This window comes from Prunus dulcis, chromosome 1, assembly GCF_902201215.1.
Source record: "Prunus dulcis chromosome 1, ALMONDv2, whole genome shotgun sequence".
Taxonomy (NCBI): domain Eukaryota; kingdom Viridiplantae; phylum Streptophyta; class Magnoliopsida; order Rosales; family Rosaceae; genus Prunus; species Prunus dulcis.
The window spans coordinates 2,386,053-2,412,452 of NC_047650.1; the positions used below are offsets into that span (position 1 = coordinate 2,386,053).

Below are 26,400 nucleotides of genomic sequence, written 5' to 3' on the forward strand. Positions count from 1 at the left end.
TCAAAAATAAGATTGATTAGGAAAGTAGTTGATTCCATACTTATTTGTATCTCCCTAATCCTTGATGTATCCGATTCACACTTTCTTGGTTCAATATAGAAAACATCCATCAAAGTAAGACTACTTTGATTGAGAACAGGGGTTGAGTTCTATAGCATCTTCCTTAAAGGGCGGTAGGACTTGGATTGTTCGCCGTTCTAGAATTATATAGGCCTATGCAAGTACAACACAAATACTAAATGGGCTGGCACAAACACGAATGGACCCAATTTTAATGGGCTGAATCGGGTCAGGCTATTATTTCATTCTAGATTTTTTTGTTTTGATGAAATATAGGTTTTATATTTTTTTCTGGTCTGAAATAATAGATCTAGATTGTAAATTAAAAAAGAAAAGGACGAAATAAAAAATGAAAGTATAGGGGAATCTAACTCGAACTTCACCGGTTTATTCACTCTGAAAAGCATTTCAAACTCAAAAACTTTCCCTCCTTCCTTCTCTGAAAAAATGGAGCCTTTAGCTCTCAAGCTGATAATGGTCCAAGGCCCGCGGGAGGGCGAAACCCTAGACTTCGGACCCGGATCCAAGGTCCGAATCGGCCGCGTCGTCCGGGGAAACAACCTCCCGATCAAAGACTCCGGCATTTCCTCCAAGCACCTCTCAATCGAATACGAATCAGGCAAATGGGTGCTCCGAGACCTCGAATCTTCAAACGGTACCCTGTTGAACGACACCAAGGTCACCCCAAACACGCCCTTGGACCTCAGCGACGGCGACGAAATCAAAATCGGCGAGTACACCTCGATCACCGTGAAGTTCGACGGCTACGAGGAGAGCCGGCTCAGACGGAACCCTAGGCGTGCCGCAGTCGCAGTCGTTGAGGAGACTACGGTGGTGTCGGTTGCACAGGGTCGGGGCCAGAGAGGTAGGGCTGCGAAGGAGAGGGAAGCAAAGCGCGAGTTGGAGAAAGAAAATGCTGAGGCGATTGAGGCCATAGGGAATCGAAGGCGGGGCCGACCGCGCAAAGCTAGGGTTTTGAAGAGTGAGGTTGAAGATGAGAAGCCGGTGGAGGAAAATTTGGTTCCGGAAATGAGTACGAGGCGAACTCGGAGCTCAAAGAAAGAGGAATTGGGAAAGATTCCAGATAATTCTGGTGTAGATGGTGGAGAGGTGAAGATTGAGCCAAAAAGGACACGTGGCGGTGCGAGGAGGAGGAATAATGTACCAGAGGAGCTACCGGTGTGTGATAAACCTGATGTTCCTGAGCAGAGAGACTGTGTAATAATTGATGTGAAGGACGATGAGGCTTCAAAAGAGCTGAATTTTGAGGAAGAGAAACATGAAGAGGCTGGTAAAGAGTTTAATGTTAGAGGAGAGAGTGGTGATAAGGGTGAGAATGGAAGTGGGAGTGGTGATAAGGTTGACAATGGAAGTGCGAGTGGTGATAAGGTTGACAATGGAAGTGCGAGTGGTGATAAAGGTGAGAATGGAAGTGGGAGGGGTGGCAAGGGTGACAATGGAAGTAGTAGTGGTGTTAAGGGTGACAATGGAAGTGGTAGTGGTTCAGGTGTTAATGAGAGTTGTGACTTGGAGAAGATGACACTTGGCCAGTGGTTTGATTTTTTGGAGGTTCATCTGCCGAAGCAGATCATTGATGAGACGGAGGAGGTCATTGGGGAAATGGTAGAGAAAGCTAAGCGACTTCAGGAGTACATGGCACAACAGAAGGAGAAGGGTCATGTGCTTGTGGGCTAAAGGGAGGAGCTGGGAGGATCAGAACCTTGTTTTTTGTGGTAAGTTGCAGCTCTAAATTTCTCTGTTTTTGTATGAATTACTTTGTTAACGAAATTTGTATTGTGTTGGTTTTATTATGATAGACCTTAATATATGCATATGCCATTGCTTAACTGCGCTGAAGTTACTAGGTTTTTAATTTGAAGTCTTGGATATGAATACGAAGTGGAATCTATTGAATGTCTAATAAGGGGTGAGATGAAACTAATTTAAGTGCAGAAGTGAGCATGATTTATATTGAGGGGGCTGGTTTAGCATTTGCAATCAAGTGTTCTACCTGAGAAATATGACTGATAGCAAAATAAAGAATTTTCCCGTTTTGGGTAGGTTGATTGTGTGTTAAAATTGTATTACTGATAAAAAGGAGGTCACATATGTACACTGTCAAAGCAATGGTTTTTGATAACTTATCCAATAAAGAGGGAGCATAAATGATATGCTGCATTCTCTAGCCAATTGCTTGTGCGTGTTTGTTCATTGTGTTATGGAAAAAATAATTGAATTGTTTATCACCAGAAAGCATTCTCTCTATGAAGGCCTTTAGAACTTATTATTCTTGTGTACTATGCAAGATAAATGGTTTTCAAAACAAATTGTCTTGGGCGGCTACTAAACACTGTCAACTACTGCTGTATATCAGAGAAATGAAAATTTTGAATTTGTGATATTTTAACATTGGTGACCAGAAGTTATCATCATCTGTAACATTCTCGATGTGTGACAACATTCAGTAACTGTTATGTTGTGTTTTTTTTTTTTTTGCCTGTCTTAAGTTGAAATTACCGGTGGCATGCCCACAACCTATGAATGACTATCTTGTAACAAAGTGATTTAAGTTTGGAATTGATTGAACTTTTCACTGGGCAAAAGTTGACCCGTACTGTTGTGTTTTTTTGTTTGTTCATTCGGTAATTTCTCCAGGATATCGGTGTGGTGTATGCAAATCCAAATGTTAGGGAAATCTTCACTCAAACCATCTGGACCAGATGATTAAATGAAACTAAGAGCAAGTCACACTACACAACAAATTCAAGAAATGCTTGAAAGCTCAAGCATTCGGGTATTAGCTTCCTTAACTGGCTTGGCATGTCAAGTTCATATAGGTGATTTCCTTGCTGAATTTGGGAGTGCAAAGGAGATAATGGTGACATCTTCTCTAGTTCATATCTATCTGTATTAGTCTGACCTAGTTTATATATGCTGGTGACATCTTCTGTAGTTGTATATATATCTTGCCATGAATTTGTTAACTCTTGCGTCCAGGTCAGTTACAAGTCTTGATTGCAGACATAATTTTACTGGACAGGTCAGTTGGGTTAAGTGGATTGAAATTTAGAATCTACTTAACAAAGTTGGATCTTATGGAAATATTCCTGTTCTAATATAACCTGCTTCGATTGCATTGTTTGTGAGACATTTACAAATAGGTTAACTGGATTAAACCTTTTATACAATCAATTCCCATCCTCCTACTCTTTTCCTCATCCCTTTCATTCTTCCTCTCATTTCAGACTTAGTTCATTCTGAGCCTTGAGGGCAAAGGAATGATTCATTTTCATGCTTTTAAGTATATTATGTGTAATGTTTTCTTATAGACTATACATTTTATTTCATAACATAGCCACAAACATACATTTTATAGACTTTGGGTTTGGACTTAATTTAGATTGATTGATATTAAATATTTAGCCCTCAAATTTACATATTAGCCGTTGGATGTGTTTTTTTTAACCCTTGAGATTGAATGGATTAATCATGGCCATGAGATGAAGCTTAATCAGCATTATTATTTTATTTTTTTTATAATAGTACTAGTAGGATTTTGAAGAAATTTTGTTTGAATACTAAAGTGTCCGAGGGTGCCCTCTTGAACTGAAATTCCTGGTTTTGTTTTTTCATGGCAAACGTTTCAAACTAATCCTTTCATTCCCATCCCACATTCAATTGATGGAATTTGATATTACTGACTTGGGCAACATTTTTGTCTTTCTTTTTCTCCTTTTTTTGTGGTGCATGTATGCGTAGCCTGCTAACATGCATACCAAATGCCCAAGTCCTATCAAATTCCTCTTAAGTGTGGAGAGAGAGATCTAGGCTTTATTTGATTAGTTATGTTTTATAAATTATTTGACGGACACGTTAGTGTTGGGAGACGAGAGACTTCAAACTTGGTCCAAAAAATGTGTTTTTACTTGAGCAAATGAGATTTATTTGGTCCAACGTCTCCAAAGGAATATTCTTCTCTCGCTGCATGAAATCTCTAAGTGCCTAAAAATATATATTAGAGTTTTCAAAAGAAAGTAAATATTTTTTTGGGAGATTCACTATTATACTCAATATAAGGGCTCAAGTTATAAAAAAAAAAAAACCTTATATGAAATGGACTTTAGAAACACATTTAAAGTCCATTTACAACTTAACAAATATGCATTTAACTTCTTAAAACAAGCACTACCCCAAAACTTTATAAAAATACACAAAACACTCAATAGAGTATCAAAGTAATTTAATAATCAAAATTAAATTCAATAGGACTAGCTGTCATTTTTTGAGTTTGTTTATAAAAATTAAATTGTGTAGGGTTTATTCATATTATTAGTGCTAAGAATGGGTATATGACTAAATATCTTTTTTTTTTTTTTTAATGTGAAAGGAGATTCGAATTTGTGATATTTATTTTAAGAAAAGTATAGTTTATTGGTGTAACTGCATATACTTCTTTTTTCATACCAGCAATACTAAGGGAAGGGGAAATCGAACTTAAGATCACTAGTGCAGGGATAAAAACTCATAATCACTTGAGTTACAAATCCCTCACAACTATATATGCTTCTTAATATTATATTCCGGGTTGTTCAAGAAATGTACTTTAAAAAAAAAATATATAAGTGATAATCTAAATTACTTTAAATTCATTTATTTTATTAAAATTAATTTCAACTCAAGAGACTTGACTCACTATCTTAATTGGCTGACATAACGCACTTTTGCTTAGAGAATGTACTTCAAACTATCTAAAATAAAATTCGAATTTGTGTTATTTTCTAAGAAAATTATTATTATGTTTGGGGCTTGGCCGCCACGCACCACCTTGTTGTTTTCTTTCTAGGACTGATATTTTTTTTTTCTTGCGCCTCAAGATTGATTGCCATTGGAAAATAATTATAATGTTTGGGGCTTGGCGCCACGCACCACCTTGTTGTTTATTTTTTATTCTTGCGCCTCAAGATTGATTGCCATTGGCCCACGAAGTCGCGTTTTTGCCAATGAAAAACAACAAGAATACATTGTTTTGCTGATTGTGCCAAAATCTTCTTTGACTTAGCCGCAGATAAGTTTCAATAACATGAGACGTAATTGACTTGGACAGGCCCATTAAATTTTTGGACCCTTGTAACCACAGAACCATAACTTCTCTTTTGAATACATATAATTCAGGCATATATTGTTGAAAAAATTAGAGTATACAACTCTAATATAGATTTGTTAGAGATAAAATAAGTAAACAATTTACTTGTATTAAACTCATAAAATATTACAATAAAATAATTCTTAAAGAAAAAACCGACTCTTACAAACACTTTTTTTCACTTCTAAACACAAACTCTAAAACACTCGTAATCCTCATAAAAACTACTTAACTCTATAGCTTATTGCTCACTCTTTTTTGGACTCAATCCTTGACTCTTGATTGGTTAAATTATAACGCTTCTTTCGGCTGGTGGATGACTTGCTAGGAGTCTCTCATGGCCGTCAGATCTCCTTTAATAAAGTTCAGCTGTTAGGTGGGGTTTTTTCTATTCATAGTTGTTGTTGCGGACACATTTTTATTTTTAATTATTTAATTAAACAGTGTTATGGTCCTTTAAAAGGAGGTGGAGGGTGTAGGTAGGTGATACTGGTGTGTGTTGAGACTTGAGAGAATGCACGTACCAAGCACAAAACTTGTCACAATAGAAGAAGATATGGAGAGTTCTTCTAAGCTACCCCTTCATCTCTGCCATGTCCACAAACTTTCAATCGTCATCAACCGTACACATATATTCTTCCACTCTATAGCTTTAGTCTTCTTGCTTTACTACAGAGCTTCTTTCTTCTTCTTCCAAGACTCTACCAAAACCAAAGCAACCACCGTAGCATGGCTTCTTGTGTTTGTCTCAGAAATCCTCCTATCCTTCGAGTGCCTCCTCGGCCAGTCTTCTCGGTGGCGTCCTGTTTCGCGAACAGCGTTCCTGGAGAGGCTGCCTGCCGATGATAAGCTCCCGGCTGTTGATGTGTTCATCTGCACTGTGTAAGATTTTTATGTTTTAAATCTCACTCAAGTGGTCTACTAATCAACATAGAGTTCCAAACCAACGTGGAGACTAGGAATTTGATTATAACTGGACTTGTAAGTCTTGGAGAGAAGTGTTTCAGTTCAAGTCCAAGACTGCTAAGGTTCCTAATTTATAGTGGATTAGAACTCCTAATTCTGATGCAATAAGGAGAGGTTGAGGACTCCTTGATGGGCAAGGAGTCCCGACTGATGCATATAAATACACAGTCCCTGCTCATATCGAAAACCCCACTCAAAAGAGCTCATACCCCATCTGTGAGAGAGATACAGAAAGCGATATTGAGGAGTTGTGCTGTGTGTCAAGTTACTCTTTCAATCATTCCAATGGCTACAGAACAAGGTAGTGTTCTCTTATATGCAATCTATTTGGCTTACATGTGGTATTAGAGCTTAGGTTGCATGTTTTAGAACCTAAAAGCAATTCAACCTAGCATGTTAACAAAGTCTTAATAATTGAAACGACACATAATGTTTTCAATAATCTGAATTCAAGTTTTAATCGTATGTGTCTATTTTCACTCTTCTATTTATATAGATCTGTTAAGCATGTTTCATATATAAGGATTTTTGTCAACCATGCTCGAAAGCTTCACGATCAAGAATCCAAGAAATCTTGGATCAACCAAGCAAGCCACAGCGGTTTGGTTGATTAAAAGAATCTCGGATTCAAGAAAGATGATCGAGAAATATTGCACAATGGACCATTGTAATCTTGATTGCCTTCTGTCCACAGATGTTGGTAATCATGGTTATGGTGATTCATTGTGGTGTGATGCAAAATATGGGATATCTGAATTAAACAGTGATTACTTTAAATCCACAGATGTGAGAAATCATCCTGTGAAAGAAATTCATGTATCAAATATTTTGGTGATCACTATAACATGTTCAGTTCTCAGCCCACAGGCGTAAATTGATAATGTACAGATTATTTGGGGACAGTTTTGATTTATGCGTTTATTTGTTTCAATAAACTCCTACAGTTTTTGCTACCAACTTGAACACCATCGAAACCCTCAATGGATCAAACTATAAGAAATGGAAAAGGGATCTTGAGATGGCTCTGGGATTTCTAGACTATGACTTGGCTATAAGAGAGCAAGCTCCAGAAAAGCCTGCTGAAGGAGCAATTGCAGAGGAAATAGCTCACTTTGCCAAATGGGAAAAGGCAAATAGGATGGCTATTTTGATCATGCTCAAGTCTATGTCACAAACTGTGAGAGGAGGTATTCCACCTTCCAACAATGCTAAGGAATTCCTAGAGTCAATTAGCCTGAAATTTAAGGAATCTGAGAAAGCTGAGATGGGATCCCTGATCAACAAACTGACAGACATGAGGTATGCTGGCAATGGATGTGTTAGGGTGCACATTCTAAACATGATCGATATTGGTATGAATCTAAGGGGTTATGGAGTCAACATAGATGACAATATGTTGGTTCACCTTGCACTCAACTCACTGCCTATAGATTTCAAGCAAATCAAAAGCTCTTATGTTGCACAAAAGGAGTCATGGTCTCTCAATGAATTGATTGCAATCTGTGTTCAGGAAGAACAGAACATTAAGAAGGAGAAATCTCTCAATCATGTCAATCTGGTCCAAGACATGAAACCTATCAAGAAAGATGGATACAAGGAAAGAAATAAGGAAAACAATGCTGCTGGAAAAACCAAGAACAATGACAAAGGTTCAAAGGCAGTAGGTGTGAATAGAGTTAAGTGTTTTTTCTGCAAAAAGTTTGGACACATGAAGAAAGAGTGTCGTAGGTACAAGAGGTGGTTGGAAAAGAGGCAAGCTAAAGGTAATGAAATCCAAGTTTGTTTTGAATCAAATTTAATTGATATATCACACTATAGCTGGTGGCTTGACAGTGGGGCAACAATACATGTTTCTAATTCCTTGCAGGGGTTCACAACCAAGAGGGTGCCAAACAAGTATGAACTAAAGGTGTTCGTTGGCAATGGAGTCCAAGTAGAAGTGGAATTCATGGGAGCAGTCAAGATTGAGTTAGAGTCTGGTTTTACGTTGGATTTATTTGAAGTAGCTTATGTACCTTCCATGAGAAGGAATTTGGTGTCAGTAGCTAGGCTTGTTAAAGCTAAGTTCGAAGTAGTAGTCAATGATGTTGGATTTTCTATTTTGAAGAATAAAATTTCAGTTGGTAATGGAACTCTTGTGAATGGCATGTTTTCTTTAAATATCAAAGAATATGAGCATGCTATGAATGTTGCAAGCACCAGCAAAACACAAAGCCAAAATGAATCACCTAACTTATGGCATAAAAGACTTTGTCATATTTCCAAAGATAGAATTAGAACTCTCTGCAAAGAACATGTGTTGCCGCCACTTGACTTGGATGAATTGAATGAAATTTGCATCAGTTGTGTAAAAGGAAAACTCACAAATGCAAGGAAGAAAGGGGCAATTAAAAGTACCAATCTGTTAGAACTCATTCATACTGATATTTGTGGTCCTTTTCCAACACAAACTCATGATGGTTTCAAGTACTTTATCACTTTTACAGATGACTTCTCACGTTTTGGTTATGTGTATTTGATAGCAGAAAAATCAAATGCTCTAGACATGTTCAAAGTGTTTAAAGCAGAAGTTGAAAATCAACTTGATCTCAAAATCAAAGTAGTTAGATCAGATAGAGGGGGTGAGTTTTATGGCAGATTTGATGAAGCTGGAAGAAATCCTGGACCCTTTGCAAGATTTCTTCAACAAGAAGGCATTGTGGCTCAATATACAAACCCAGGAACTCCACAACAAAATGGAGTCTCTGAGAGAAGAAACAGAACCCTCAAAGATATGATGAGATCCATGATTGCCAGTTCAAATCTTCCTATTTTTCTTTGGGGAGAAGCCCTGAAAACCGCAAATTATATTCTCAATAGAGTACCAACTAAGAGTGTGAATCAAATACCTTTCGAGCTTTGGAACAAAAGAAAACCGAGTTTGAACCATATAAAAGTCTGGGGATGTAAAGCTGAAGCCAAGTTGTATAACCCTTTGGAAAAGAAACTAGATGCTAGAACAACTAGCTGCTTTTTCATGGGGTATCCAGAGAGGACGAAAGGATATCGATTCTACTGTCCAAATAATACAACCAGATTTGTTGAAACTGGGAGAGCAGTTTTTATAGAAGAAGAAAGTGAAAACGTTGAAGATAGGACATTGGATTTTGATGAACTAACAGACAGCAATATCATGCAGTCTAAAGAAATTGAAGAAGAGGACTATATAGTTCTACCAAATACTATTTTGCAAAATGAAGAAACAGCACCTCAGGAAACGGTGCCTCAAATGCACCAAGTTGATGTCAATGCACCAGTTGAGATGAATATTAACCAACCAGAAATCCATATAGATGCACAGCCACAAAACCAATATAATTTACAAGAAGAGCAAGAAGTGAGAAGATCAAAAAGAACCAGAAGATCAGCCTTGTCCAGCGACTATGTTTATCTTCAAGAATCTGAGCAAAATGATCCATGCCTGGAAGATCCCATCACCCTTAAACAAGCTTTGACAAGTTCAGCAAATGAGCAATGGTTGCAGGCAATGAAATCCGAGTTAAATTCAATGGAGAAAAATAAAGTATGGGAATTGGTTCAATTGCCTCAAGGATGTCGACCTATAGGGTGCAAATGGATTTTCAAAACTAAAAAGGATTCCAAGGGTCTCATTGACAGATACAAAGCTAGGCTAGTTGCAAAAGGATTCACACAGCAGGCAGGAGTTGATTACAATGAGACATTTTCTCCAGTCTCTACAAAGGATTCGTTTAGAGTCATGATGGCCTTGGTAGCTCATTTCAATCTCTACCTCCATCAAATGGATGTAAAGACTGCATTCTTGAATGGAGACCTCTATGAAGAGATCTACATGCAGCAGCCTGAGGGTTTCATTCAAGAAGGGAGAGAAGATCAGGTTTGCAAATTAAGGAAATCCATTTATGGATTGAAACAAGCTTCTAGACAATGGTATTTAAAATTTGATGAGGTGGTGAGGTCTCATGGTTTCAGTGAAAGCCCTGTGGATGAATGTATATATATTAAAGTCAGTGGGAGAAATTTTATTTTTCTGATACTTTATGTGGATGACATTCTCTTGGCAAGCAAAAATTTGACCTTACTACATGATACCAAAGTTTTTCTGTCAAAAGTTTTTGATATGACAAACCTTGGAGAAGCCTCTTATGTACTTGGTATTGAAATCAGCCGTGACAGGGAGAGAGGATTGCTTGGATTATCCCAAAAAGGTTACATAGAGAAGGTGTTGAGAAGATTTAATATGGAGAATTGTGCAGGTGGAGATGTGCCCTTCTCAAAAGGAGACAAACTGAGTATGGAACAATCACCTAAAACTGAACAAGAAAAATTAGAAATGGTTGACAAGCCCTATGCCTCACTTGTAGGAAGTTTGATGTATGCTCAAGTCTGTACTAGACCAGACTTAGCTTTTGCAGTAAGTGTTTTGGGAAGATTTCAGTCCAACCCAGGCCAAGCACATTGGGTGGCTGCAAAGAAAGTTTTAAGATATTTACAGAGAACCAAAAGTTACAATTTGGTTTATAGGCAAGTTGAGAATCTGGAGTTGTTTGGTTATGCAGATGCAGATTTAGGAGGATGTGTGGATTCTCTAAAGTCCACTTCTGGTTATGTATTTCTTTTTGGAGGAGGAGCTGTCTCGTGGAAAAGTGTGAAGCAAACACACACTGCAACCTCCACTATGCAGTCTGAATACATTGCATGTTATGAAGCTGCAAGTCAAGCTATCTGGCTTAAGAACTTTATCACAAGTTTGAGGGTTGTTGACTCAATTGAAAGACCAGTTCAGATTTGGAATGATAATAGTGCTGCAGTGTTCTTCACCAAAAGCAACAAAAGATCATCAGGCACTAAACATTTGAAGTTTAAATATCTATCAGTTAGAGAAAATATCAGGGATGGCCTTGTGAAGCTTGATCATATTGGTACACATTTCATGATCGCTGATCCGTTAACTAAGGGTCTGCCAAATGGTGTTTTTCATGGACATGTAAGGAGCATGGGATTGGTGTCCAGTTTTGATAGGGAGGACTAGTGGGAGTCTGTTGCAGAATCTAGTCTTTCATTTTGGTAGCTTGCATTTTGTTATTTGAGAACCTTGATTGAGTTTCACTTAAAGTGCAGTTTTCTTATTATTTGATTCTGTGTTTAATATGTTTAAACAAGTGATTTCAGTTGGTATCAAGTGTAGACAAGCTAGCTTCAATAACTACACTAGATACTTACTCACGAAAGAGTTATTTTGGAAAGGGAGATCTTGTAATCTCTTAAAGAATGGACTGCAGATGGTAATGATATATAAAGCTTTTTAAAGAAAAGTCATGTTCATCTTGTGTTCTAATCTTGACGGAAGCTTTATGTGGCTGTGCAGATAGGTATATGTGGTTATAAAGGTCCTGGATGTTTTATATTCAAGGCACCTTGATGATCCAATGCTTGTTTTCATAGTTGACCAAGAGCTTGTTTAGGAATACAGTTTAATCGATTTCCATGGCCATAAAGTAGTCAAAACATGGTTTTGTTGATTATTGACCAAGTGGGAGAATGTAAGATTTTTATGTTTTAAATCTCACTCAAGTGGTCTACTAATCAACATAGAGTTCCAAACCAACGTGGAGACTAGGAATTTGATTATAACTGGACTTGTAAGTCTTGGAGAGAAGTGTTTCAGTTCAAGTCCAAGACTGCTAAGGTTCCTAATTTATAGTGGATTAGAACTCCTAATTCTGATGCAATAAGGAGAGGTTGAGGACTCCTTGATGGGCAAGGAATCCCGACTGATGCATATAAATACACAGTCCCTGCTCATATCGTAAAACCCCACTAAAAAGAGCTCATACCCCATCTGTGAGAGAGTATACAGAAAGCGATATTGAGGAGTTGTGCTGTGTGTCAAGTTACTCTTTCAATCATTCCAATGGCTACAGAACAAGGTAGTGTTCTCTGCGGATTTGGGGGTGATGAACGGCATTCATGAGAAGAGAAGATATTTGCAAGTGTGAATGAGAGTTGAAATTTTCGAATTAACTGTATATCACCGATTTATTAGAGAGATGATATACAAAATCAACAGTTAATAGGACACAAGAAAACAGTACTCATATGTGACAATATATTATGTATTATATTAATGGTGTTTCTAGCTACCAGAGTTGATGGGGGAGATTTGGGTGCAGGAGAAATATGAGGCGTTCAAGAAAAAAGTAAAAGCAACGGTTGGAGACACAAGGAGCGGACCGAGTCGAAATCACCCTGCAGTGATTGAGGTATATATTGACATTTGGTATTGTTTTGGTTTTGAGAGTAAGCCTTGGTCTGTGATCTCATCATCACAAAAAGCCATGTTTCCAAGTTCTTCTTTGGTTTGCCAACCAACAAGTGAGCATTTTCCTATTTTGTCCTTTACTAATGGATATGTATAAACGCAGTTAGCTATATAGAAAGCATTCCATGCCCACACAAAAAACAAAAACAAAACGAGAAAATACATGTCCCCACCGCTAACATGAATTCATGATCATAACCCATATCTGGAAATTTGGCAGGTTATACAAGAAACATCCAGCGAGGATGCAATTCAAGAAAATGAAACCAAAAATATGCCTCTCCTTGTATACGTTTCTCGTGAGAAAAGGCCTTCTCATTTTCACAATTTTAAGGCTGGAGCGCTCAATGTTCTAGTATGTATCTCTCTCTTTCAATTTTTCGTTAATCTTCTTCTATTTATGCATTTACGGTAATATTCTTTTATCAAATATCTAGTATGATCATCGACCCAAAGTGACAATGTGACATAATTTATACAAGCCCGACTATGTGACAAGTGAACAATTTTTCTATGCATCTATGTATTTATTTATTTACGTGTAAATTAATATATTGTGCACTTATTGTTTTTCAGCTACGGGTCTCTGGTGTGATAAGCAATTCTCCGTACATATTAGGGCTAGATTGTGACATGCATTGCCATGATCCAAGTTCGGCTCGGCAAGCAATGTGTTTCCATCTTGACCCAAAGATATCACCCTCTCTAGCATTTGTTCAATTCCCTCAAAAATTTCACAACATCAGTAATAATGATATCTATGACAGTCAGATGAGGTCGATATTTTCGGTATGGATTCAAGGACAAAACTTCACATTAGTTATACATGAATATATTTAATTACAAATTGGCCCCTAAATATAATTAATGAAAATCATATATATATATATTTTATGTGCAATAATATATCTGACAATTTTATGACTTGTTGGTCTTGACTACTTTCAAAGCTGCTATGGCAAGGTGTTGATGGGGTTGGAGGGCCAGGTGTGGCTGGTACTGGCTATTACATCAAGAGGTTGTCCTTATGTTCAAGCTCCAAACATGAAGGTGTGTTTTTGTATACATAGTTTTACTTGGATCGACTTGGTAATTGAGAGTGCATATCTGTGTCATTGTCTTTGTTGTACAACTGCAGGTCACACTTAATAAATACCAAACAGTCAATCACCCAGTTTTTGTCAATCATTTCAGTTTGATCGTATTAATCTTTGCTTCAAGGAAAAAGCTATGGTTTGAAAAAGAAAATTAAATTGTTATTATCCTGACAAGTTTATCCTAGGACATCGAGTGCAGGGTAAATGTTCTGCTTGAGCTATCAACCCCTTATCCATTAATAGTATATATTCTTAGACATTATATAAGCATGTATTTGTATGTTATAATTAATCACAAGCTTCTTACTAGTTTCACTATTGAATTTCCAGATGGGGATCCCATGAAACTTAGACAATCTTTTGGTCCATCCAATGAGTTCATCAAATGCCTCCACCAAAACAAGAAGCCTGATATGCTCATCCACAGAAAGAATGCATTGCTAAATGAAGCCCAACTTCTAGCCTCTTGTGCCTTCGAAAATGGCACCGAATGGGGGGAAGAGGCAAGTACAGATACTTTTAAAACTATACCCATTGAATCATTCAACTTAATAATATTAATAATTATTGTGGTCTTTCTTTCATTTATGGCAGGTTGGTTTCATGTATGGGTCTGTGGCGGAAGATTACGTCACAGGGTTTCGTTTGCATTGCAAAGGTTGGATTTCAGTGTATTATAATCCACCAAGGCCACAGTTCTTGGGCAGAGGTATCACCAATTTGGATGACTTTTTTGTCCACGTAACTAGATGGACCTCTGGGATGGTTGATGTTCTTTTCTCCAAGTTTTGTCCTCTTATATATGGCCCTTTGAAAACGTCCACTTTCCTTCAAAGTATGTGTTATGCAGAAATGGCTCTTGTCCCCATTTTCCATTTCTTGCCATTGTGGTGCCTTGCTACCATACCTCAGCTCTGCCTCCTCAATGGCATTCCTTTGTACCCAGAGGTAATTAAAGATTCTTTTAGCATATATTTCTTCCTATCGAATATCTTTTGCGCAAATGATTCAAGATAAAGAGTACTTATCTTTTAAGGAAATTCTTGCGCATAATAAAAAAAATTTATCTTTTATTACGCTATCTGACAACAAAGATTGACACAGTCTGACAATGTCACAATATAAATATTTATCTTATAGTCATCCATTCTATTCTACTGCCCTCATAAAAAAAAAAATAATTCTCGTCATAAAATCTTCAATTTGATTTAGTGTCATGCAATATCCTAATACATACTGGTCTTGTTCTTGGATTTGCAGGTCTCAAATTCATACTTCATTGTATTTTCGTTCGTATTCCTATCGTTGATTTCAAAACATTTATACGAGGTTCTCTCAACGGGATTTACGTTTCAACATTGGATAAATGAACAAAGGGTATGGATGATGAAGTCAGTTATATCTGACTTATATGGCAGTGTGGATGGCTTCATGAAGAAAATTGGTATGAGAGAAGCCAGTTTCTACCTAACCAACAAAGTTGACGATGTTGACCAACTCAAGCGTTACAACATGGGGGTGTTTGATTTCCAAACATCAATATTATTTCTTGCTCCAATGGCTGCTCTGGTGATCTTGAACATGGCTTCCTTTGCAGTTGGGATTTATAGAGTCATCTTGTTGGGGGAGTTGGACAAATTTTTCATACAAGTTTTCATACCCTTTTATGTCATTTTGATGAACTACCCTATCGTTGAAGGGATGCTGATAAGGAAAGACGGGGGTCGCATTCCACCATCAGTCACATTACTCTCTGCCATAGTTTCCTTGATTTTCTATTTTTTGGGTTATATTATTTTCATGTAGCAAGGCCAATAGGGACATGGCCGGTGTCCATGATATTTCTATCTTTTTGAGTTAATAATATGATTTGTATGCTTTTATTCTTCTTCTTATTATTATTTGTTGATGCAAAAAAGTGATTTGGCACTTTTGGGCTTAACTTAGTGATGTATTGGGCCTTCTAAATGCTCCGGCCTTGGTAGAGCGATTGATTTGCAAAATGAGAACGCTCGGTAAGACCTAGGGCACCGGTGTTGAAACGGCCGAAGACTCTCCAATGCCTAAATTAATGGCTAAGTATGCCGAAAGTTCCAATTACTTCCATTCGGGGACTTGTGCCCCTTTTTATAAGTCTTGAGAGGTATGCATGTTGTGTAGAATTTCAATGTGGGACTGTAGACATTCACTGTGAGTGCTCCACGTGGCCAAGGGATGCATTCGTCCTGACCTTGCCATCGGCAGTCTATGATGCTGAAGGCTACCTTGCCGATGCTCTCTTTTGTCCATGTGGCATGCCCTTACAAGGAGAATGAAATTTCTCGCACACACACTACTAAAGTGTCAAGATGGTTCAAACCTAAAACCATTGCTTTGCAAGTCAAGGTTATTTTCTTTTCTTGTTCGAGTATAAGCGATAGTCTAAACTAAAGGAGATGGTGGGTTTTTCACATACACTACTATGATGTTATAGAGGTTCGAACCTGCTTCCACTAGTCTGCAAGTTAATACCCTTTTCTTTTATTCACTAAAGAATTCTACTGCTTTTGCCTTCAAATTAGGTGTTCTATAGAGTGAAGCCATAATATGATTAAATTGTATCACAAAACATAAATTGTATAAAGAATTCTATAAAGAATTCTCAGTGTCTAACGCTCGATTAATTGTATCACAAAACATAAATAATAGGATTAAATTATCCTCTGCATTCCTCTGTATGTGTACTTTTAATATGGAAATGAAACAATTTCTATTTTCACCCATTATACACATACAAATTAATTCATGCCTTTTGTATGAATTCATTAATGAAAATACAATAAATAAAAAATTTCGACATAGAACCCTTAGGTGCCTACTGCCTGCAAATAGTGCACCTTTAATAATTGTCGTTTCTATGAATCCATTTGTATTCATCCATAAACGCTCATTCATAAGCCGATATATTGATTCATATATACAATTGCTAGTTACAGTGCACCATTCATAATATATAATATTATTAAACATTCACCCAACTTCAAAATATGCACTAATTATTTTATCAAAGAAAGTTAATCAAAAACACAATAGATCATGAACACTGTTACGGTTCAATCAAATTAAAAGATCAAACCCTATAAATCATAATGGAAAATCAAGAGAGTTCTTAACCATGCTCTAATACCACATGTAAATTTAATATTGGATAAAACCATAAGAACCCAATCCATGACCAAAAATCTTGAACTTCATGATTTTCACAATAACATTAGGCGAAAATTCAATTACACTATTACATACATACCTTGAATGATTAGTCTTCTACCATATCAAGATATTTGCCTTGAGCGATCTGTAGGCAAGCCTTCAATGTTGAGGAAATAGATTTCTCTCTCTAGCCTTTTGCACGTTTAGAAAGACCCTAATACATGTCTTCATCAGTGTACACATAAGATGGGTATGTGCACTATTATAAGTATAGCCGCCAGGCTATACTTATTTTTTAAAATATAAATATAAGAGAAAACTGAGTACAGCTGCGTGGCTATACTATTTACATATATAAGAGAAAACTGAGTATAGTGCGCCTTGCAATTAGAAGCCAACGCATCAAAATAAGTATAGCCGCTCGGCTATACTATTTTTAACAAAACGAAAAAGAAAACAAGTATAGTCGCTCGACGATCATTAGATCACATAAGGAGGTTACCTCTAATTAATCTATCTTTTGTCACGCTATCTGACAACAAAGATTGGCACAATCTGACAATTTCACAGTATAAATATTTATCTTATAGTCATCCATTATATTCTACTGCCCTCATAAAAAAATAATTCTCGTCATAAAATCTTCAATTTGATTTAGCGTCATGCAATATCCTAATACATATTGGTCTTGTTCTTGGATTTGTACGTCTCAAATTTATACTTCATCGTATTTTAGTTCGTATTCCTTTAGTTGATTTCAAAATATTTATACAAGGTTCTCTCAACGGGATTTACATTTCGACATTGAATAAATGAGCAAAGGAAATGGACGATGAAGTCAGTTACATCTGACGTATATGGCAGTGTGGATGGCTTCATGAAGAAAATTGGTATGAGAGAAGCCAGTTTCTGCCTAACCAACAAAGTTGACAATGTTGACCAACTCAAGCGTTACAATATGGGGGTGTTTGATTCCCAAGCATGAATATTACTTCTTGCTCCAAGGGCTGTTGTTGAACATTGTCTTCCTTTGTAGTTGGGATTTCTAGAGTCATCTTTTTGGGGGAGTTGGACAAACTTTTCATACAAGTTTTCATACCCTTTTTACGTCATTTTGATGAACTACCCTATCGTTGAAGGGATACTGATAAGGAAAGACTGGGGTCGCATTCCACCATCAGTCACATTACTCGCTGCCATAGTTTCCTTGATTTTCTAGTTTTTGGGTTCTATTATTTTCATGTAGCAAGGCCAATAGGGACATGGCCAGTGTCCATGATATTTCCATTTTTCTGAGTTAATAATATGGTTTGTATGTTTTTATTGTTCTTATTATTATTCTTTAATACAAGCGATAGTCTAAATTACAAGGGAAATGGAGTTTCTCGCACACACACTACTAAGGTGTCAAGATGGTTCAAACACAAAATCATTGCTTTGCAAGTCAAGGTTATTTTCTTTTCTTTTTCGAGTATAAGAGATAGTCTAAGCTAGAGGAGATGGTGAGTTTCTCACGCACACTACTATGATGTCATAGAGGTTCAAACCTACTACCACTAGTCTGCAAGTCAATACCCTTTTCTTTTATTCACTAAAGAATTCTACTGCTTTTCCCTTCAAAATAGGCGTTCTATAGAGTGGAGCCATAATATGGAAGAAATTTCACCAATAGAGTGGACCTCTCTCTCATGGCAAGAGAAGAGAAAAAGCTTCAACCATTGAGTTCAAGTTGAGACAAACTACCTCTTAGTTTAATAATTTTTTTCGTTTCATATTTTTCCTTGTTTTAATTTTAAGGAAAACTCAAATTTGAAATCCCTCTTAAGTTACAAATAAAATAATAATAAAAAGTCCAAATTATGGTAATGTAAAAATAGAACTTACAGGTAATGTATGATTTTTTTTTATAAAAAAATTATGACAAAAGTATTACTAATTATGATAACATCAAACTTTTGGTGGACACGTCAGTGTGTAACACTCAATTATTGTATCACAAAACATAAATAATAGGATTAAAAATTGTTAAAAGACTTCCTTCCCAAGAAAATGCTGACATGGCAAATAACTGTATTATCTTAACCAACCTAACTAATTCCAATTACAAAGAAACCCTCACAAACGATCAAAGATTCTTTCAAGTATCAAAGATAACTGTATTATCTTAACCAACCTAACTAATTACATGCAATAACTTCGCTTTCAGCCCCCGACTCTTGAATGTTAAAAGTTTAAAAGCCACACTCACCGCTTCATCAACCTTCCACAAGATTTCTGCTTAAACCCCTATTTTTCTTTTTCTCTTCAAAACCCATCAATCTCCTCCAACAAAACCCACTTCCCAGAATTCAGAAAAACCCAATTCAGTTCATCAAGATCTCTGCTTTTTTGTCTTCTCCAATGTCGACTTCTTCTTCTCACCAAGAAAACCCAGAACCCAAGAAAGTCCAATTCCCATTGGACTCAACTGCGTACCAAATCCTCGATGAAATTGGCTTCGGCGTCAGCGCTGTTGTTTACAAAGCCATCTGTTTGCCGATGAACAACACAATCGTGGCAATCAAGTCCATCGATCTCGATCAATCCCGGGCCGATTTCGACAACATTCTAAGTGAAACCAAGACGCTCTCTCTTCTTTCACACCCCAATATCCTCAGTGCCTATTGTTCTTTCACTGTGGACCGTCATCTTTGGGTCGTCATGCCGTTCATGTCCGCCGGGTCTCTCCAATCCATAATCTCCTCTGCTTTCCCCGACGGCCTACCTGAGCCCTGCATTGCCGTCGTCCTCAGGGAGACACTGAACGCCATGTCGTACCTTCATGAGCAAGGGCACCTTCACAGAGACATCAAGGCTGGTAATATCTTGATTGACTTCAATGGGTCGGTTAAAGTTGCAGACTTTGGGGTTTCTGCATCTGTTTCTGAGGCCAATTTGAGTGGAGAGTCTTCGATTCGGTTAAACGATGTTGCTGGGACGCCGTATTGGATAGCGCCGGAGGTGTTACACTCGCACAACGGCTACGGATGCAAGGCGGATGTATGGTCTTTTGGTATCACAGCTCTGGAATTGGCTCATGGGGGGCCTCCTCTGTCTAACTTGCCTCCTTCAAAGTCTCTGCTTTTGAAGATCATGAAGAGGTTCCACTTTTCGGATTATGAAAATCATCAGGACAAGAATTACAAGAGCAAGAAGTTCTCTAAGGCCTTTAAGGACTTGGTGGGTTGTTGTCTTGATCAAGACCCGAACAAGAGGCCCACTGCGGAGAGGTTGCTGAGGCACTCGTTTTTCAAGAATTACAAGGGCTTGGATTTTCTGGTGAAGAATGTGCTTCTGGGTTTGCCCAGCGTTGAGGAAAGGTTCAAGAAAACCCAGGGTTTGGGTGGGCTGATGAAGGAGAAGGGTATTAATGCTGAGCATGGTGAGGATGAAGAGGAAGATGATGAAGGTAGCTCAGCGAGGCAGAGGGCTAAGCACAGAAGGATTAGTGGGTGGAATTTCAATGAGGATGAGTTTGTTCTCGACCCTGTGTTCCCAGTTGAGCCTGAAGGCGATTCTGCGGTGAAAATGGTTCGGTTTGGTGGAGAAACCATCATCCAGGACAGGGCAGGTGAGTGGAGTGAGTCGAATCCGAGTTCACCGGGTCGGGTTGGGGAGGAGGCCAAGAGTGAGAATGTGGGTGTGATAGGAGCTGAGAGGGAAGCAATGTCGGTGGGTGAGCATAGTGAGAATGTGGGCGAGACAGGGGGATTGTTGGGTGGTGGTGGTGTTGATGTGGAAGCCCTGGTGGGTGCCCTGAGTGGAAATGTGGGCGGTGGTTTGTATGGGGAAATAATGTTGGGTAAGCTGGCGGATTTCATAGGGAGCTTGGATCAGCAGAGGCAGCAAATTCTGACATTGTTTGGCATGGTGAGAGGGGTGGATGCTAGGCAGGTGATCAGAGAGGAGGAGATGGGGCAAGTGATTGAGAGGCTGAGGGTGGAGTTGGAGAACGAGAGGGAGAGGAATTTCCAGTTGGAGATGGAATTGGAGTCTCTAAGGATTCAGGTTTCTGGTGCACATAGCAGCACTGGGGCTGGTATTGATTGAGATATGTTAGTTGAATTTTGAGGCAGGACATGCATGCATATTTGCAAATTGCAAGAGAGTTTTGCTTTTTGATTAATGGTGAATTCTTGGCATGCTTTTGCTTTTTCATACAGAAGAATACAGATTCCTTTGTTGTACTTTTGATGGACGACACCATTTCATCTATTGAGGTCATTCATGCAAATTGCAAACATCTTGTATCGGTCTCATTGTTTTCACTATTGATACTGATACAAAACATTTATAACATTTGTCAGAGTCCGTTTGTTTTCTTATAAAGGGATATTAGGGAGTGCGAATGCTAAGAAGTTACTTAGGTATATGAAAAGAGTCATCCTTTGTTTTAGGAAACATTAGAAGTCTGTTTAGGGAGGAGGAAGAATCATTAGTAAGCAAATTGTAAAAGAGACAGAACCTGCAGTCTTGAAGATCACATTTCGACAGAACAATTTGGCTTTGTAACAAAGGATTGGTAGTTTTTAAAAACTCCAGGTTTGGAGTTATTTATCGACTACATCATGCCGTTTGTAGGCAAAGAAACCATCAAACAGATGTGACCAATGCGTTCTAGAAATATTCCAGCAATAGCAGCCATTGGCAGAGATTTCAGGCTGGCACAAAGACCCTGTTTTATCGTCGGAGGGCCAAAATATTTACGACATCCAATGAAAGTCAAAGACCCTGTTTGTTTTCTTATATAATAATATTAGTGTGGGTCAGGAATACTAAGAAATTATTTATAAATGTTAAATAGTGTGTTTTGTGGGAGCTTTAAAAGTCTGTTCAGGGAAGAAGAAGAGTTATTACTAGTAAGATATTTTGATAGCGACGTACTGTCTTAATTATACAAGTAATGGTATTTTCGAGATTTCTCCTTAATAATCGAGGCTCGAACAATGTTTGAACTTTGAAGTGTTCTTAGTCATCTACTGTGTAGGTAATCAAAGGCCTCATTCTTTGCTTAGGCATTTACTTTCTCATAGAAAAGATTCTGATGTTGAAAATTTTCATTAAACAAGGAAGATTCTGATGTTGTATGTGTTTCAAGCAAATGAGTATATGAGTTGTAATACATGTTCATGCAGTTGTTGGGCTCTCTCTCCCCCATCCCTCTCCCTCTGTGTGATCTCTTGAGTTTTCCATAGGTGCTGGTGGGATGGCATGGCATTTTGTTAACAAGGCAAGTAGAGCAGATTGGGGAACTGTTAGAGTGGAATCATAGTTTATTTCAGAGGCAGTGCGACACCAGCTCCAACGGTAAAAAAAATTTGAACCAGCGCGACACCAGCTCCAACGGGAAGATGCCACGTGTCGCCCTCCCAGCCCTCCGATCAGCATCTCTGAATCCAATCTAACGGCTGGCATTTTTTGGGCAATAAAATTATGAAAAAAAAATCAAAATTATTTTAAAAAAATTCTAAAAAATTCAGTTTTTTTTTTTTTTTTTTTTTCTATAAATACCTATCAATACCCTTCACTTTCAACACCAATCCTCATACATTTCATTATACTTCTACTATTATTCATTCTTTACTCAACATTTTCTTCTTTTTCACCTTGTATTTTTATTTCATATTTTTATGGCTTCTTCTATCGAAACCGGAGGGGCTTGGAGCACCATGGAAGATGTTTCCTTGTGTGAGGCTTGGCTCCAAATTTGTCATTGTCCCATGTCCGGCAATGAGATGAAATTTTTTCATATGTGAAAAAAAATTCATGCCGAATTTTGTGAAAAAATTTCGGGATCTACTCGTACGGAGATGACATTATCTAGTAGGTGGAAAATTCTCAATAAAGAGTTGGGAAAATGGAGAGATGCCCTAGCAAAAGCGGTGGACAACTATAGAAGCGGGGAAAATCGTACTAACGATGTAAGTATTTTATAATTTTTGTTTTATTAAGTTTAATCTCCTAATATATATATTTTGTTAATATTTCTTGCATTTTCAAAATTTTGTTAATATTTCTTGCATTTTAAATATTTTGTTCATATTTCTTGCATTATCAATATTTTGTTAATATTTCTTGCATTTTAAATATTTTGTTCATATTTCTTGCATTTGAAATATTTTGTTCATATTTCTTACATTATCAATATTTTGTTAATATTTCTTGCATTTTAAATATTTTGTTAATATTTCTTGCATTTTCAATATTTTGTTAATATTTCTTGCATTTTCAATATGTTGTTAATATTTCTTGCATTTCCAATTGTTTCTTAATTTTCTTGCACTTCTAATTTATTTGTAAGGTTAATTTACTTGCATATCCAATATATTTAAAATATTTATTGCATTTCCATTTTTTTTGTTAAATAGATGATTCAAGCACAAATGTGGTTTGGTGCAACCAGGGGTGACAAAAAAAATTTCAACCATCATGAATGTTGGGAGGTGGTGAAATATTGCAAACGCTTCATAATTATTCTGACGGGTCCCGCCGTTGTGTTAAACGAGACACCACTCCGTGATTCAATGACATAGGATTCACCTCTCGTGTAAGAACCCAAAACAAAATATCAAAAAGAAAGAAAATATCTAAAAAGGTAAGGAAAATATCTTTTAGCGAAATGACCAAATTGCCCTCACATATTTTAATGGGGGAAAATTTGGCTTTTTAATCGGGAAAGAATTTGGGAATTTCGCCTACGCCATTGCGTAGAGCGCGGCGAAAGGAGTTCGTAGACACGGAGTAGACCCGAATCGGAGCCGTAACGAAGAAGTTATGGTCTAAAAACCGCGAGGGGCAAAATGGTAATTTGGTCAAAAAGTCAGATATTTATATCACTCTCTCTCCTCTCCCCCGTCAGCTCTCTCTCTCCTCCCGCAGCTGCCCTCGCCCGCGACCTTCCTCCCTTCCCGACGTCGCACCGGCCGCCTCGCTTGGAGTTGATCTCCGAGACCGGTGCCAAACAAACCAGCACACGACGGCCGACGTTTCCTTACCCACCTCCGCCGCTGCCGTGGTCGGAATCGGCCGGAATCTGCCATGGAAGTCGACGGTTCGTCCGAATGCCATCCGAACTTCCAGCCGCTCGATCTCCTCCGTTTCTCAACCAAATCAGTCGAGTGAGGTATCAGGAGCCCGACAGAATTTTAAAAGGAGACCTCCGAGGGATCGAAGTAGCTCGGACCATCTGCCGTAGAAGTTCGCGGGATCCACCACCGGGCCAATCATAGTTTCTGCGCCAAGGTAAAGTTTTGCAGAAGATCCTTGCAACCTTGAAAACCCTAGAAAATGCTCTGATATCATGTTGAACATAAGGAATTGAGGTTGGAATCTGTTTGTTGACTTAGTCTGGCTGTTGGTAGGGTTTCTGAGATTATTTGACAGGTGAAAATTTTGGGATAAATCAAAAATACAGGGGAGGTTCTGCCGAATTTTCGGCAGAAATCTAAGGAAATTTAAAGAGAAATTGAAGTCAAAAGGGTAAGAAGGTCATTTGTGCCCGACATTTGTCAGGTGTCGGACACGCACAGGACTTGGCTCGAATTCCAAAGTGGAAATTGGGTCGGGTCCTGTCATCTCGATTCCCCTATGAGTCAAAACTCACCCATCGAAAAGGAGCAGAGGCCCATTGGCCGAAAGGCCGCGAAGGCAAAGAAAGCGGGTAATTCAAGCAATAATAATTCAAAGTTTTTGGAGGAAATTGCAAGGCAAAACGGCATAAGAATTGAAATGGAGCAGAAACGCCAGGATAAGAGTTGGCCCTTCAAGCCGAGTATGCACTAGAAATGGAGTATTTGCGCAAAAAAGATATGGACAAGACGGATCGGGAAACCATGGTGATGGATACAAGTCATATGTCCCCTGAAACAAAACAATTTTGGAAGGTAGAACGAAGGGATGTTATGAGAAGAATACTTTTCCGGGATGATGGGTCTAGCAACACGGATTGGTTAAATGATGGAAACCATTATATTAGTTAGCATACCTTTTATGTATTTGTATTTTTCATGTTTTCTATTAAAGTTGTTGTAATTCATGTATTTTATTTTAGTAGTAGTAATTCTTAATGACTTGTATTAGATTTCTTTATTTAATAAATAAAGCATTCAATAAATTACCTTTTTATTCAACGTATTCCATACTTCAAATAAAACAAAATAAAAATAAAAAAAACTACAAACAAGGCACAATAATAATAACAAACCACAACCAAACCATAATAAATAAAAATACAACACAACCTAACCATAACTAAATAAAATATAACCAAAGCATCTATGCTCCATCATTCATCTTCATTGCCTTTCATCGCCTATAGATGCTCCATCAAGTGAACTTGACGCATTTCATGAATATACGAAGATTGCATCTCTGTATATCGATCTATCATTCGGGTCATCAAATGACCATCCCTCACCAACGGTTCCGGCTCAAACGGTTCTCCACTTGGCCCCATGGGCCTTTCATAAATCTGTGTCAAGGCCGTGTTCATTGGATCCGGTTCGTAGACCTCTAAAGCATCATAATCATACTCATCCTCCACAATCATATTATGGAGGATGATGCAAGTCATCATAATGCTTTTGAGGATCTCCTCATCAAACATACGGGCCGCACCTCGAATAATCAACCACCGAGCTTAAAGGATGCCAAAACACCTTTCGACATCTTTCATGTATCCCTCTTGATAGGTAGCAAATAATTTTTGCTTACGGGATCGGGGATTCGAAATGGATTTGACAAAAGTGGTCCACCTCGGGTAGATGCCGTCAGCTAGATAATACCCCGTCTGGTACACTGTATAGTTGACTTGATAGGTGATATTGGGGCCCTGGCCTCTCAATACATCTTTAAAGACCGGGGATTGACCCAGCACGTTGAGGTCATTTTGGGATCCTGCAACTCCAAAGAAGGCATGCTAAACCCATGTGTCGAAGCCAGCAACGGCTTCAAGGATGATACTTTTTTGGCCTTTTCTATTTCCGTAATCACCTTGCCAGGCAGTTGGGCAATTCTTCCATTGCCAGTGCATGCAGTCGATGCTACCAATCATTCCTGGAAATCCTCGAGCTTCGGCTTTTTGTAGAAGCCGTTGGAGGTCCCTAGGAGTAGGTCTACGCAGGTAGTCCCTAGTGTACAGAGTTTCAACTGCTTGACAAAATCTTACCAAAGCCTCCAACATAGTGGACTTCCCCCTCTGGGCAATCTCATACACCTGATCAGCAGATGCTCCATACGCCAACATTCGTATAACAGCAGTAAGCTTTTGCTCCGGAAGAAGCCCCAAAACCCCCGTAGCATCATACTTTTGAATAAAGTATGCATCATAATTGCAAATATCATGCATGAATTTATTGAACAAATGGGGTTGCATTCTAAATAGCCTTCGAAAATAAACATCAGAGTACAAAGAAGTTGGGATAAAATAATCTTCCAAAAGATTCTTACCCTGAGAATGCCTATGTCTTTTCACATTCCGGTGGCGGCCAACTTGTGAACCACAGAGGTGACCTTGGTTCTCTTCATCTTGCAAAGCCACTGCTATGAGAACTTGTTCATCGACTTGT

The 26,400-nt window shown here is 38.1% G+C and overlaps 3 protein-coding genes across 3 annotated transcripts; all 3 read left to right on the plus strand.

Moving 5' to 3' along the window:
* Nucleotides 1-455: 455 nt before the first annotated feature.
* On the plus strand, nucleotides 456-3,201 carry LOC117615704 (FHA domain-containing protein At4g14490-like). Its single transcript, XM_034344839.1, has 2 exons — nucleotides 456-1,793; nucleotides 2,716-3,201. The coding sequence occupies exon 1, from the start codon at nucleotides 508-510 to the stop codon at nucleotides 1,753-1,755; it is 1,248 nt and encodes a 415-aa protein (XP_034200730.1). The 5' UTR covers nucleotides 456-507; the 3' UTR covers nucleotides 1,756-1,793; nucleotides 2,716-3,201.
* Nucleotides 3,202-12,220: 9,019 nt separating this feature from the next.
* On the plus strand, nucleotides 12,221-15,489 carry LOC117615703 (cellulose synthase-like protein E1). Its single transcript, XM_034344838.1, has 7 exons — nucleotides 12,221-12,450; nucleotides 12,730-12,864; nucleotides 13,086-13,298; nucleotides 13,460-13,559; nucleotides 13,937-14,109; nucleotides 14,201-14,554; nucleotides 14,867-15,489. Exons 1-7 carry the CDS (start codon nucleotides 12,340-12,342, stop codon nucleotides 15,410-15,412), a joined length of 1,632 nt encoding a protein of 543 aa, XP_034200729.1. The 5' UTR covers nucleotides 12,221-12,339; the 3' UTR covers nucleotides 15,413-15,489.
* A 3,689-nt stretch (nucleotides 15,490-19,178) lies between these two features.
* On the plus strand, nucleotides 19,179-20,992 carry LOC117621332 (serine/threonine-protein kinase BLUS1-like). Its single transcript, XM_034351751.1, has one exon. It carries the CDS (start codon nucleotides 19,196-19,198, stop codon nucleotides 20,882-20,884), a length of 1,689 nt encoding a protein of 562 aa, XP_034207642.1. The 5' UTR covers nucleotides 19,179-19,195; the 3' UTR covers nucleotides 20,885-20,992.
* The last annotated feature ends 5,408 nt before the right edge of the window (nucleotides 20,993-26,400 follow it).